The following is a 15,439-nucleotide window of genomic DNA, read 5'->3' on the forward strand; positions in this document are numbered from 1 at the left end:
TTTATTTATTTATTTTTGGGGGGGTTCTGCCTTCAATTTGTAATTACATGGCTACAGTGAAAAAGTTTGGGAATTCGGCCACTATTCCTCTTGAAAGTCAGCTGATCAAATAGATATCGACAGTTAAAATGACAGCGCAAGTGTATAAACAAGCAAATAAACAATGAAATCTGTTTATGTTTTGTGCGTCTGAAAAAAAATATTAGCCAATATATTAGAATATTGGATTTTAAAATTCACACATATCAGTATCTGTATTGTTCTTAAAAATCCTATATCAGCTGAGCTTTATCCACGTTCCCGCTACTTCAGCTTGCTCTGACGACTTGAAAATCAATGCAGTTTAACCATAGATTTGTCAAAGTAACCCAGCTGTCATTCACAGGATCATAACTGGGGACAAAAGTCTGATTCCCAGCTTAGAGACAGACTCCAAGCAGCAGTCTTTAGTGGAAGAAATCATGGCATATAAACCCGAGTATGGGCTTGCAGGCAGGACGTTTACCACAGACTATCTACACCGTGGCCATGTCCCAGGGAGTTTTTTTTTTTTTGCCCACACCAGTGCAGTCTTTGCTCATCACCCAACCTGTTTGCTCCCATTGACTCACCCAAATAAAATTCAGGTTGCTGGGTGGCTGTTTTGACAAAGAGAATGAGATGGAAGTCCAACTGGGCAAAACATGACTGGAATAGGAGTGCTGGAAACTGTGCTGTGCTTCACAACGTGACAGCCTTAAAGGGGCTAGAGGAGAAATCAGTGGACTTTGTTGGGACTCACTGTAGTCTCTTTTAAACATATTTTAACAAGCACGCAGTTAGATCTGCTTAGAAACCGTACCCAACATCAGAAAATGAGTATTAGAAATTTCCTGTGAAGTGACAGGTGAAACCTGTTTTATTTAAACACATTACATCATCTACGTTTTTGGAGTCACGCCAAGATCTCAAGAGCTCTGTAAGGTATTCAACAAAAATACTTATTTTCAAGGGGTGTCTCAGCAACTAACAGTTATTTGAAGTAAATCAGCTTTCAGGACTGGCTTCTCCAGAAAATCCAGCTCTGGAGCAAGTTTTTTTTTTTGTATGAATTAGCATTTTGTGAAGTCAGGAAGAAGCTAAAAGCACTTCCATAACTAAGCCCTAATGTGCACACATGTCTGCATTTGTTCCATTGTATTTAGATGTGGACTATGGGCCGTCTTCTTCATAGCATGCAGTGATTGGCTGGTTTATCACTCTTTATAGCTTATTTACATTTGCTTCTGATAGGCTGTCACTCCCAGGCATGCTTTTTTTGCCTGAGGAGGCAAATTAGTGGCTGAAGTGTAAAACCTGGAACATGACTGAAAAAACTGGATCCGGAGCCACTGAATGTCAAAGGTTGTGACGTTTTATTAGCAAGTGTTGCTTCCTGCTCCAGAGTTTGTCTTGTGTGTGTGTCTACAGCAGCTTTAGTTTGATTGTGGGAGGGAACTGAAACCTGCTGTGATCTGATAGCTGGCTTGTTAACTCCATTCCACTGAAGGCTTTGCCTGTTTTCTAGGCATCCCAAACTTTTTCCCCCTGTTGTTCTCAGCCACATAGCATGTTGTCTTCTCTACACTCACAGGATTTGAGTTTCAGGGGGTGAGGACAGTTGTTTTGACTGTGTAAAGCTGTGTGACAAATTCTCCTTCGCTCCTGTTTGAATGTGAAGAACTGGCTTTGTGACTGTCTCTAAAATTCCTTTAGTGCACTCTTGCACTGGGAGCAGGAACAGCTTTCCTGTCATTCAGGATACACGCTCACACTATTCCGGACATCATGCCTTTGGGATCTCTGTGTGGGAAACTTTGAGGAGGGGGAGTGCTCAGAGGTTCAGAGCAGTAACCTGAGCTTGTGGGACAAGACACAAGTATTGGAGCTGAAGTAAATGTTCGATGGATTAATGTTCTCTTTCTTCAGAGGGAAATGGTTTCACAGTGGTGGGGATTTTGTTCTGACACTACCAATGAGGACTTGAGTAGATGTGAATCTCTCCAAGAGGACTCCTGAGTGAAATTTTGCCATAAATTTGAGTTGTGATCCATGAAAACCTCTCCTCACATTTTTCTGCGCTGGTAGCACCTCAGGAGGACTTGGATTTTAGTGCTGTTCATATTTTTTGTGTCGGATTCGGAGTGGGAAATCACACCATGGCTGGAGTTACAAGGAAGGGATCTGGGAGACCCTCATACTACTACAGATTCCTGGGCAAATCCCGACTGCAGCGTCAGCGGAGCCGGTCACGCAGCCGCAGCAGGCCGTCTGCCAGCAGGGGTAATAAATACTACAACTGCTAAAAAAGAAAAAAAGCTCACCATGCAGCAGTTTCAACCTCATGTACACAATGTTAGTTTAGATAAAAACTCGCTGGCAGGGCATTAATACTCATATAATCCGTGGCATTTCCTCTTTTCTAATTTTTGACATCTCTTCTGCATCGCTCATAGGAGAACTTCTCTTCTGGTAGCATTATTTTTAGTCCTGGCAACAACAAGCTGTGTGCTGCCGCTCATGTTTGTGTGTTCCTAAGAAGAAGTTTGAGTTTGTCAGTTGACAGTTTGGCGGAACTATTCGCAAAGTGATGCTGCTCTCACATTTCACCATCAAAGCTGGGAAGCTTGCAGTTCATCGCGAACCTGATGAATTCCACCCTGTTTGGGCACTCTGCCCACATGTGTGTTTTTTCTTATTAGCAACCAAGAAAAAGCTTGAAGTCTGTTAGTTTTTCTGCACTGCATAACTACTTTGTCTTTATTTTTTTTTTGCCACTCTGTGCCCTCCAGCAGTGTGTTTGTTCACTTTGCTGCTTCTCTGGATCACTGTACATAGTGCTTGCAGTGTTCGAACTGCAAGGTTCTAGTGAGAAGTCTGCCCCCAAGGCTTTGCTAACATTACTTGAATGAATAGGAAAGAATTATCTCTGAAATCTTCAACCTATTGATTTTTTTCCTTCTAAGTGAGCTGAAGTAAGGTGCCAACCAGGATATGAAGAAGAAAACTATGATTACTAAGTGATTTACTCTGCAGTGGATGTGATGCAGAAGTTTCTAAAGTGAGGATAGTTCAGGAAAACATGTGGCTCTCGCTCACTGAGACTTAATGCTGTTTGTGCTCCATCTCTTCTATAGTAAGAGACGGACAAAGCTGGACCTGAGCGTGAGAGCGAGACAAATGCAGTGTGTAGGTGCCTGCTTTGTATGTCTTCGCTCCAGCTGATGAAAGAGATGCTTTGAAGTCTCCACTCTGTGTCATTCACTCCTCCAAAGAGATCGCGCACACGCATGCATGCACACGTGCATCGAGTTTAAGTACAAAGGCACACGAAAACACGCTTTGCCTTGATCTCTGTGGCTAAGTGCAAGCTCCTTGCACAAAAAACTTTTACACACAGGCTGCAGATTGTTACGGTGACACACAGACGGGTAAAGTCAGCAGTACTGAAGTTACATTCCCACTTCTGTTTCATTTGGGAAAAAAAGAGCTTTCATTAGCTTGTAGGGTTAAATAAGATGCATATGCAGTAAGAAGAACAACATATGCTCACCGGCCACTTCGTTGGCTGCACCTGTTCAGTTGCTTGCAAGTGCAAATAGCTGATAAACCAATCGTAGGGAAACAACAAGTGCATTTACGTGTGCAGACGTGATCAAGGGGGATTGCTGAAGTTTAAACCAAGCAGTTTTCGGCATTTTCAAATTATGTTACAGTTTGCACGGGGTCACCACAGTTGGACAATAGAGGTTAGGCGCAATTTTCTTTTTCCGTCCCACTGTCGCCAAGTGCTTAGTCGTCTGATTGTTGGGGTTTTCTCTGAATTATTGCAGGGTGACTGTTGTTGTGATTTGGTGCTGTAGGAATTGAATTGAATCTTCTGATGGCTGCTTCCAGCAGGAAAACACACCATGTCACAAAGCTTAAATCATCTCAAACTGGTTTCTTGAGATTTACAGTGAGTTCACTGCACTCAAATGGCCTCCATAGTCACCAGACCTCAATCCAGCAGTGAACCTTTAGGATGCGGTCCAACAGGATGTGCATCACGAATGTGCAGCTGACAAATTTGCATCAACTGTGTGATGCTATCATGTGAATGTTTCCAGCTCTTTGTTGGATTTATGCCACAAAGAATTCAGGATGTTCTGAAGGCAAAAAGTAGTTCAAAGCCAGTACTAGGAAGTGTACCTAATGAAGTGGTCACTGCATGTACGTATGTAGCTTGTGAGATGAAGTAAAAATAAAATAGCTAATTAAATTTGATGACATGTAAAATCAGCTACATGTTTACATGCAGTGTAACCAGGTGCACATATTTCAGTATTTTTGCTGCACCGTGTTAGCAGACTGCTTCAGAAGCTACTTGTTGTCCACCTTGTGTTAAACCAAAAAGGAAATACTTTCATTCCTCAAATGAAAGGTGGTGTATTATATTCTATTGAGCTAGAATATAATACACAGCGTACTTCTGCAATGAATTCAGCCCATTGTTTAGTTCACTTCGACTCTTTGGAAGCAGAGTATGAAGCTGCTTTCACACACTGCAGAGCACTGTAGCCCTGAACTTTTCTATACGTCACCTGACTCATATTAACCGGCCTTTAAACCGCCACCCTTCTAGTACCAAGTCTTTGTGATGTCAGGTTGTGCAGGTATGCAAATAGTGCAACTAGACATCTGAGCCTTCACTGCTTGTGAGTGAGGATCTTGTGTATTTGCAGTGGTGCAAACAGAATTAAAGCCAAGCTATATCTCACCTAATTCTCCAGAGAGGCTCGAGCCTTTACTAATAGAATAACATCGTTTTTCCTTTTTAGCACAAATGTAACACTTTTATTTTCATGCAGCCAAAAACGGGAGCCTGAATCAGTGCTATTGTTGCTCCAGATGGTTCAAAAGTTTAAATGAGCAAGTTTTGGCTTTGGCAGTCTTGCAGCTATTTCACAGCATTAGTGTGGTTAAAAACAAAGTAACTCTTTGTTATGCACATGTATGTTACGGCAGAGAAATCAAATCTATCTTGGTGAAATCAGATTCAATTTTTTTTATTCCTTACAGTTATGGAAGGTTTACTGCAGAAAGTGGACGGTTGCCTTCTTACTTGGGTGGCTGCACTTATTTTTGGTTCTTTTTGCACTGTCTTTGCAACTAGTAAGTACTTTAGCTTTGTCAGTCACGTCTAGATTAGCCGTACATTCTCTCGTCTCATCCAGAATGACTGCATTACCATAGAACAAATAGTACTACAACCACATAGTAGATTTTCTTTAATTTGCTGTAATGAGATCTGTGGGGAGAGAAGAAATAAATAAGAGGTCTCTCTGGTAAACACTTTAGTGTGCCTGAAGCAAGATGAGACGCTATTGTTGAGATGTGTCTCACATGTGAAGCGCAGCAGCAAAGCATGGAACAATAAAGTTTTGCTCACGCCATATCTTGAGGAAGGTGCTGTAGCCTCTCCTGTCTATTTGCACAGTCAGTGGCACCGATCAGATGGCATCCGCATGAGCTCATGTGTTATTGTTTTCTGAGCGTGTGCTTGTCTGTGCATTGTTATCTGTGAATGGAAAATTTCAGGAAGGTTCACCCTCAGAATCACTCTGGATCTGTTTCCTCTGCTCTGCCAGGGCTGGCGACATTTACATACAAAATTATCGCTCGTCTGTAAAAGGGAGAGCGGCGCAGCCTGTTCTGACTTGCGTGTTTTGGAGGCCCCCCCCCCTGCAATCATGTAACTTGCATCTGAATTGTCCCCTGATTGGAGTACTGACTGTTTTTCACAACAGAATCCTTCATTTATCGCCTCTGTGTCAGACAAAGAGTCTTTGCATTACACAACAGCTTTAAAAAAAGTTAAAGGTAACTCTACTGAACTTTTTCAGCCTCCTCAGAGAGATGTTTTTGTTCGGTGGAACAAAATTGGGCCTTTGAAAGCGATATCCTCCCATATTGACACATTTCTAACAGCAAAGTTGAGCTGTCATTAGTAGATCTTTCAGGTACAAATCTGACAACAGATATCAGACTTACCTAAAGAGTGTTTTTGGAAAGTTTGGATCTTTCTCTCCCCCCAAATCTGCCAGTTACTCTGAGATAGAAATGACTTGACTTTTTTTTTTTTTTGTCTATTGATCTCAGTCTGCTCTTGCATATTTTTTTTCTCCCTGACTTTTAAAGTTGGCAAAACATCACCTGAACACCACAGGAAGTGATTCTTTTCTCCCAGTCCTTCTAGATTACCTTGATTTTCCTTTCATCTGAGAAATCTTAGTGTTTTAAATTAGTTTGAGTAGTTTTAACTTCCCTAACCTTCATCCTGCTCCACAGAGTGTAAAAGAGATTTGTATTTTTGCCTTGTATGTCAGCCAAATTGGTTTGTGGATTGAAGTGCAGTTATCATCTTGGTTTTTTTGGGTTTATTTTGTGATGGATGTGACAAGTAAGAGGTGGATCTGAATGAGAAAACGATGACACTGTATGCTCAAAGGTCAGCTACAGTGTAACCAAGGTAACAGTATTGTAAATCTGCTCTATCAAATGAAACAAAATCATGTTATATTACATAGACATTTAACTCAGGAGCTTATATACTCAGGAAAATGCTTGAAGGTACAGTCAGTAATTTTTTGAGGGCATTTAATGGAAAAAGGATATTGTACTCATAAATAGACACAGTTACACACATCTATTAATAGACGCACGTCCTGTGCGTCTATTAATAGATGTGCGTGCATTAATAGATTTGGAGTGAGTTTGCGGTTTGTGGGAGCCGCCATGTTAACCCACCATATTTGAATACTGAATTCTCGCCCGGCATTGACAGCTGAGGTAAACTGTGGACTGACAGCCTTCTGTAGATGGGGGGGAAAAATTGTGGGGCAGATCTGGATCCACTGTAAACACTAGCAGAAAGATGCCGGCCACAGCCGTTATGAGCTACGGTCTAAATGTAATGTTTTTGCCACCATATCTATATTTATGGACTCAATTTATCAGAGATAAGAAAATAGAACTCTACAGAAAGAAATCCGTAATCTACTGATATCTAGTGGTGAACATTTTCTACACTGCAACACTAATAAGGCCATAAATCAAATAGGGAGTGTTGTCATTTTCTGACAGACCTTTTTATAATCTTTCATATGTTTTGCAACCATGAGGAGTCGCCCCCTGTTGGCCATTAGTAAGGATCATTCACTATTCAGACCTGGATACTAAGGCAGTATTTTATATATGGTCTATTTCCTTCCCCAGACCCTACTGGAAATAGCAAATTTATTCTGTTTCAGCTTCTTGTAAAACATTAGATGAGGTGATCTAAAAGCCAGTCTTTAAATTGGGAAGTAAAGTTGAAGGTTAAGGGTGTCTCCACTGCCTTTCAGGCAGCATTACAATAATGGCAAGACTTTGTGGAGATACAAACATGAGCTAATAAGTGAGTGTTAGCCATTCCCTCCTGCATTTAATCTTATGCTTCACTGCACTAATCAGATAATGGCTTTATAATAAAATTAAACAGTTTAATATGACCTGTGACCACTCAGTGGACTGTATGGATGCACAACAGCAAGTTTTGCAGTTCCTTAAAGTAAGGCAGAACTGCAGGAGAGAACAAAGGAGAGGAAAATTAAAAAAGAAATGCTACTGAAAAAGTTTAGTAGGACTTGTGAAGGGGAAAATTGACTTAGCTAGATGGTCGACGCAGAGGGTTTTATTATGTATAATCTGAATGTAAGAAGAGAGAGTACTGTAAACTCCAGTAAAACATGCGCATAGCATGAGCTAAAAGACTGCAGGTACACAGACAGGTTAGTGACTGGTCCATTGAGAGTCCTAACCATATTCAGCAGTGGTGCAACGGATCACGGTTGATCCGTAATCCGAACCGATCCCACGCCACGGTTCGGCACGCACGTGATCCGAAGATTCGAAAAAGAAGGGAAAAAAGTATGTGTATGGTGCGCGTGGTCAGTCTGTCAAGCGAAGGTCTGTCCAAGTGGAGGAGCAGAGGAGTTTTCGGTATTTAAGCAGCCCTTTGCTGCCCAGTCCGACCGGGCTAAAGCTATTACAAAAGCTACTGGGGTGTTTAGCTGCAGACGGGAGGCCGTATTCCGTTGTGCAAAACAAGGGGTTTAAACTATGATGAATGTGCTTGAGCCATGCTATGATATCCCGTTGTGTCTACTTTAGTGGCAAGATCGTTCCAAGCATGTATGAGCAGGAAAAAATTGAAGTTGAGGCTGAACTGTCCTAGGCATCTTCTGTTGCATCAAATAGCACAACAGCACAGAAAGCGCTGCTGCCGACAGTCTGCAAGAAAGTGTTTGAATTGCTCAATAACAACTCAATAATGCATTACCACTGACAGCTATTGCTCGTAATCATATTCTCAATGGGTCATTACCGAGAAACACTTTTGATCCGTGCTACTGCGTCACGTTTAATTTTTGTCAGGTTGTTTATGCTGTGTGCGAGTGCTTGTGTTTGTTCGCGCTGATATCTACTGATGGGAAGTGAGGACCGAGTTCGGGCTTATAGATGGGGAAATGCGTTGACAACAATTCAGACAGCCGTGGTGACTCAGTTTCTCACTCCCACGTCACATTCCCACTGAAACTCAGGAAGTCAAATAAGTCCGCATTCTGGCTTTCTGTCCCTGAGTGTTCAGCTGCTTTAAATTTTAACATGTCAGAGAGAGAGGGGGGTAAAAAAGAGGGTATTAGAGCTAAGTGGTGCCAGGTTCAGCCTCAACTTCAATGCCAAAGGAATCACTTTGCTGTTTTCTCTAAAACAGATTAGCCCTTTGATCTGTCTCTGCAGCTTGCTCCCGAGCCTCCTCTCTGTGATTAAAGTCATGTTTTAGTAAAGACTTCACTAATCAACACAGGCAACATGATTCTTTCGGTATTTTTGACTTCATTCTCCGCAGATGCGTACAATCAGGTCGAGAGGCTGGAGAATATGTGGGATCAAGTTTGCGTGGAGAAAAAAGTATTTCCCACTGACTTTGCCAGTTCTGTATTAAAAGGATGAGTGATAATGTTATCGCTTTGCCTCAACGATCATATAATAGAAAGCAGAGACGTGAAACGGAGAGACAGCTAATATAGCAGTGTGGCAGTAAAGTGGAGCCATCAGAACCTCTCTGCATCAACGCAGTGTTTAACCCAGGATTACTCTCAGATCTTTACTGAAGTCTGTGTCCTTGTTTACCCCCCAACCCACCCACCAGCCCGGTGAGTCATGGAGATGGGCCAGACGATGCAGTGTTTCTGAGCACCCAAAAAAAGACTCCACTAACAGCCTGACAGGTGCAAGCAAATTCCCCCCCCCCCCCCCCCCCCCCCCCCCCCCGCCCCCCAAATCCATAGATATCAACTCAGATTACAAGGCAGGAGTAGTTTTTGCGAAATAGCTGCAGAAATATAGAAGATTATTGCCTGTCAACATGCAGCGGACTGTATGTGTCACTGAAAATGGTTATTTTCTTATGGTATGTGCAAGAACGCAGAAACACAGTTGACAGTGGAAATTGTGAAAATGGGACGTTAATGATATCAGTTGGTGCATTTTAGCCATCGTCATCCTTAAATTAACAGAATTCAGTTTTATTTACAGTATATAGTGCCAAATTACACCAGCAGCTGCCTCAAGGTGCTTTACAATCATACAACATAGAAACTGTAAATTAAACAACCTCCTGTGAGAAGCGCTTGATGACAGTGGGAACAAAAAAGCAGAACCAGGTTCAAGGGGGGGAGCCGTCTGCAGTGATCGGCTGGTAGAGGTGGAGGCATTAGCACATTTAAACAACAGAAGCTGACCCAAAGGGCTTTAGAGACAGGCGTGTTTATATTCCAGGTCTCAAAAAAACATTCAAAATACATGAAAAGCTGAAATGTGTGTTTTGTTGTATTAACTAATTATTGGGGAAAGTAAAAATCACTGATATTTAGTGGTCAAAAATGTGCAAATTAATGATGATTCTTCTCATAAATCATGACATACTGCTCTCTCCTACAGCCACCATTATAGGTTAAAAACACCAGTATCGGTTTTGGTATCGGCAACACTGGCCCTGTATTTAATGGGTATTTGATAGATAAAATCTGCAGTATCCCACAGCACTACCGAGTGGGGGTTTAGGGCACAGAGGTGAGACAAAAGGCTCAGTGTGGAAGATAGCTAAGTAATGATTAAATGCAGAGTGATGTTTAAACACAAAGTTAAAAAACAGACAAAAAGAATAATCAAAATACAAAGACACTGAAAGCACTGTAGCGCATATTGTGGTTTGTATTGTTGGGACTTGTCTGTAATAATGCGATCGACAAAACACAAAGATTGAGAACAAATATTGTGAAGCCAGGAGGCTGGAGTTTGAGTTCACCGTGTGCAGTTTGTATTCCTCAGAGGAAAACATTTTAAAGGCTTGCACAGAGGACTGCGTGAGCACCTTAGTTAATATGGCGCACCATCGCTTGACTCTGAAAGAGCTCCAGGGCATCTTGACTTTGACCCCTCAAGTCTCCAAGAATCTTAAGGGGGGAAACTTGTCTTCCACAAGTCTGATAACTCCCATAGAAGTTCAGTTCGCCTGAAGTCTGGTGACTGTTAAAGTTAGCGAATATAATTGATATAGTCTTCAAACCCTTCAAACCATTCGGTGATAGTGGAAGATGCAATTCCCGTCAGGATACAAGTGTTTTCTCACACTCAGAGCAACTCTGTATTGATTTGCAGTGACCCTTTCCTTCAAGCTGACCCAATCATGTCAGGAAAAGAGCTCCACAGATTCCCCTCACTACAGGGACTCAAAGGTTTGGGTTTTCCCTGTAATTTGTCGGGTCAGCATGGGACACTCGCTCCATATCTGTGTGAGTGCTAGTGCACTAGTGGATGTTATTGAAGTTAGTAGGATATCAGCCAGCACTTACAGGAATGCTGCAGCTGAGTCGCCCTCTGCACAAACACAAACTTCCTCCTTCTTTGCCCCACTTCTCCTCCTCCTCCATCCCTCTCCTGTGCTTTTCCATAACAAGCTGCACACAAAGGCACGAATGCGCCAAGCTAAACACAAACCAAAGCTGCTCTCTTTCTTCATATCACTTGCATGTTGTTGGATGTGGATCTATTTTCCTTGTAGATAAGAAGTAGTCAGCTGTTCCGCCGCTGGATGCTTTGTGCATCAGTACTTGTAATTTATCCATCAGCTGGTTGCACAAAGCTGACAGAAAGCTGAGGCTCTACATTCCTCATTGAGGTGTTAGTATTAAATTCAAGGATGATTTCATGTTTCTTTGATGTGCGTTTGCGTGTTGACTTAGGGATGGACCTTGGTGCCCAATCACAGCTAAGTGACCGTCGTTTGTGTCTGCACCAGTGACTTTTGCAGGCTGAAATAATTCTCTTTTATTCCCTGGTGTCGAGAGCCTCTCCAAGGAGACTGAGCAGCACCTCTTTATCGCCCCATCATCCCCGCACTGAGTAAATACAAATCCCATAGGTCAAAAGTCCAGCGCTGTCCCCACAGCTCAGCGTCAACACATCATGGTTTCTGTGTACATGTGAGGAAACAGATGCAAACAGATCTCGCTCACCAAAACATGCTTTAGAATAGCCATTAAGTTTGATGGCTCAAAGCTGTGGTCGCGGTACAGCGTGTGCCTGGGTGGGCCTCTCCCGTGACTTCTGTTACATAGACTGAGCATGAAGTGAGATATTCCACTAAAAAGATCTGAGATCTGAGAAAAAATTAAAAGTTAGTTTAAAGTCTAAAAATTGAGTTTCTTTTAGTTGAGGGGAAAACAGAAAAACGATGTATTTGTGAAGCAGCCGTGATGAGAGCCGGGGTGGACTGAGACAAGATAGTCATCCAGGTAGAGAGAACAGAGCAAACACAGTCTGACAGCCTGTGATTTTATTTATTTCTTTTTTTTCTGCAAGTTTTCATTGGTCTGAAGTGAAAGAGACAGAGTGTGTTTGTGTGCGTGTATGTGTGTGTGTGTGTGTGTTATCTCTCTTCTGCTTTTTTCCCCCTCCTGTCATAACACAAGAACTCTGCAATCTCTGCGGGGGCTATTTTTCAACCCTGAGGGTATAGACTTCTTGAAACACTGATAACAGGATCCTGTAGTTAAACCTTCAGTGCATTAGCACAGTGAGCACAGTTTTGCTGCTGTTGTTGTATTTAAACCTTGGTAAATGGCCTGCATTTGTATAGCGCTTGACTTAGTCCCTAAGGACCCCAAAGCGCTTTACACTACATTCAGTCATCCACTCATTCACACACTGGTGATGGCGAGCTACATTGTAGCCACAGCTGCCCTGGGGTGCACTGACAGAGGCGAGGCTGCCGGACACTGGCGCCACCGGGCCCTCTGACCACCACCAGTAAGTAACGGGTGAAGTTCTTGCTCAAGGACACAACGACTGAGACTGTCCGAGCCGGGGCTCGATTAGTGATTGGTTTCAAGTCGTTCCATAGATCTGTCAAACTTCAGGAAAACTTTCAGCTGGTTTTACTGTTGTCGCTTTTATAACACCATATTTGGTCACACAGTGAAGCTGTTTAAATAAAATCATGTTTTTGTTTTACCACTAGTATTTAAGGGGAAACTGTTCTAGATGCCAAGCAAGGTTGGCGCTAAAAAGGAGTCCATCTACATTATAATAACCTTTAAATACCTGTAAATAAAGGATATATTTAAAAGATGGTTCTAAATGCAGTTTTGGTCTCTATACATAGTTTCTCTTCCACACAACAACTCTGAGTGCAGTGATTTAAAAAAAAAAAAACCCCCAAAAAAACAACATTTTAAACTACCTTAACTAATTCAATTGAGTAAGGGGTGTGGCTGCCTTGATGTGTCCGTTAGGTATCATCCACTACAAGTTATTAAACTGGACCTCTGTAACGTGTCTGTGCTGTTTGTCCCTTTTGGATCATCGTTAATAGGTTAGTATTATATCTTGCTGTGTAGTTTAAATCATCCCAGAAGTTTCTGTTTCAGTTTTAAGTGGTTTATTAGTTACTTGGCACTAATTAGTCAATATATGAGTTTATAAATGCAACATGCTAACTAGCGGTTGCGGCTAATTTTAGTACTCAACAATTTCATCCAACTTCTGATTTAAAAAAAACAAAACCTGGCAGTGTCCAGAATACTAATGTTGAAGCTTCTTTTTGATTGATTTATTAATGGTTAAAATACAAATGTAATACAATAGACAAAGAAGTGTGTGTGTGTGTGTGTTACAATGATGTCAAATAAACATAATGAAAAAGTTACAAATAATAATGGCTTTTAAAACCTTATTGTTTAAGAATAAATTGTGGGTACGCAGAGTTCAATTTCCTCCAAGAAATGAGGTGGTATAGCGTTGTCTTTGAGAATTTGCATTTATGAATGTGGAATTTGGGAAAGAGTCAAATCAAACTGATGAGGTGAAATGCTTTTGAGCTGCTCTCACTAAAGTCAGAACAACCAAATAAAGAGTAAAGGCTGTCTAAAAGTAAATGGAAATAAATAAATAGGAGCTAGTCTCTGGGAAAATCTCACAAAAAGCGCACAGTGTATATGTATCACTCTTATATTTTTATACAAAGTTTTTCTATGAATTAATGTAAATGTAAAGGGGGAAAAAAAGGGAAAAATCCTAACATTTCTAAACATCATGAACAAACAGACAGAATGGCTACAAACACAATGCAGAACCCTTTTGGGTTTATTGGTAAATTTGTATCTGGTCTGAGTAACTGAATAGTAAACCTTCATTGTTGAACTACTGATTTGCCAGGAGAATACTATTAGATGACTTGTATAGAATAGAGCTTCACAAAACATCTAACCAGTATAGCTCGTAGTTCCCCCAAGAACACACATGGAGTTAAACTGTAGCAACATGGATTAATGTTTTATATACTACAAAGGAACGGTATAAGAATTATAAATGGATCTGATTTAGGGTAATACCGGTATAATGTTAGGCAACGATAGGAAAATGAAATATCGCAATAGAATATGAGTAAAACGCGCATGCGCAGTGCCTTTGTTTTCATACCCACATGGCCGATTGTTGAGTGAAACAGATGAACCAGAATTGATTTGTAAAAATGGTGCAACTTCAGTGATGTGGAACTAGTTTGGTGTTTGTCCGTCAGATACACGACAAAGCACATTTTTTTGCAGAACATGCAAGCGGCCGTCGTTATTGTCGTATTTGTCGGACTAAGATGCTCTTAAATCTGGGAGTAATCTGGGTCCTAAACGCTGTATGCTTCAGGTCAAACGAACACTGCAGCATCACTGAGAGTTAAAAACTGTCTCAATCCTTTCATCTTTAATAAAACGATCAGCATTGCTGCTTAACCAGGTGAAACTATGAAGTTTAACTTCCAGCCATCCATGAAAACAAAAGTTATTACATTTAACGGAGTTAGAAGTTAGCAGGAAGCTAGCGGAAGTTAGCTCGCTAGTTTCGCTAGTTACCTAAGCATGATATAGCATGTTCTGACTGAGAGATTTCTGAAAAAATTCAAACGTACAGCTCTGCTATCACTTCTAACATAAATGAAGACAGGAAACTAAACAGCAGTGACGTTTGTAGGGTTACTGAAGTTGGGCTAGCTGGTATATAATGATGTGCTACGTGATCGCTAGCGACACAGCTATGTTAGCATAACATAAACAGTGAAGCTGGAGGACGAACACTAACACTTTTCCACTTATAAAAGTTAACGTGAAGGTTCTTCATGGTTAGAAACAAATGCAATCGCATGGCAGGATGCTGTAAACGGACCAAACTTCAGTCAGGAGAACAACTGAGATAATCCATCCACAATACAAGGTTAGTCATTAATATACTGCAGCAACATGGGAATAGAGCAGAATTCATTCATTAATAAATCAATGGTACAGAAGTGGAGGAAGCAAGAAGAATGAGTTTAATAAAGTTTGATTTATCTGACTGCTTTGTTTCGCTTAATGTGCCTTATAATCCCGTGCAACTTATGGTCCGAAAAATACGCACTGCACACTGCAGTTTAATGTTGCAAAGCACCTCTTTTTAACTTCAGTGGATATTATACATGGTTATGCTCAGGATATGTCAGCCCATTTCTACTGGAAATGCCTTTTGGTTAAACTTTCAGCAAGGAAGTTGCATTTGCACTGTTACATTTTTATAAAGCTTTAATGTACATAAAAACCAGCTTCTTGTTTAAGTGAAAATAAATGGAAGGTTGTCTTTTTGCGCTAGTAATGTTGTGGAGTTGTATTTTGTCTCGCATCAATTATATCGTCGGTTATATCGTTATCGCAAATTTTCAAATATATATCGTGATAAATATTTTTGGCCATATCGCTCTGCTCTAATCTGATTATTATGAACAAGCGAGTGCAAGATTCATTAAACT

General features: G+C 41.1%; 1 protein-coding gene across 4 annotated transcripts in view; it reads left to right on the forward strand.

Moving 5' to 3' along the window:
* The window catches only part of LOC146706116 (disabled homolog 2-interacting protein-like), a 175,456-nt gene that overhangs the window by 44,982 nt on the left and 115,035 nt on the right, over positions 1 to 15,439 (forward strand). For 2 of the 4 annotated variants that reach the window (XM_085464135.1, XM_085464136.1), the window contains exon 1: positions 1,411 to 2,301. The exons of the other annotated variants lie outside the window; for them this stretch is intronic. In XM_085464135.1, the coding sequence (XP_085320261.1) occupies positions 2,178 to 2,301 (124 nt within the window). In that variant the 5' untranslated portion in view covers positions 1,411 to 2,177. Of the gene's footprint in view, positions 1 to 1,410; positions 2,302 to 15,439 lie in introns of those variants that run through there. 4 annotated transcript variants of the gene reach the window in all.

The sequence above is a fragment of the Copadichromis virginalis genome, linkage group LG7 (assembly GCF_057382275.1).
Source record: "Copadichromis virginalis isolate Kocher_CV1m ecotype Utaka linkage group LG7, C_Virginalis_male_GT1.1, whole genome shotgun sequence".
Lineage (NCBI taxonomy): Eukaryota > Metazoa > Chordata > Actinopteri > Cichliformes > Cichlidae > Copadichromis > Copadichromis virginalis.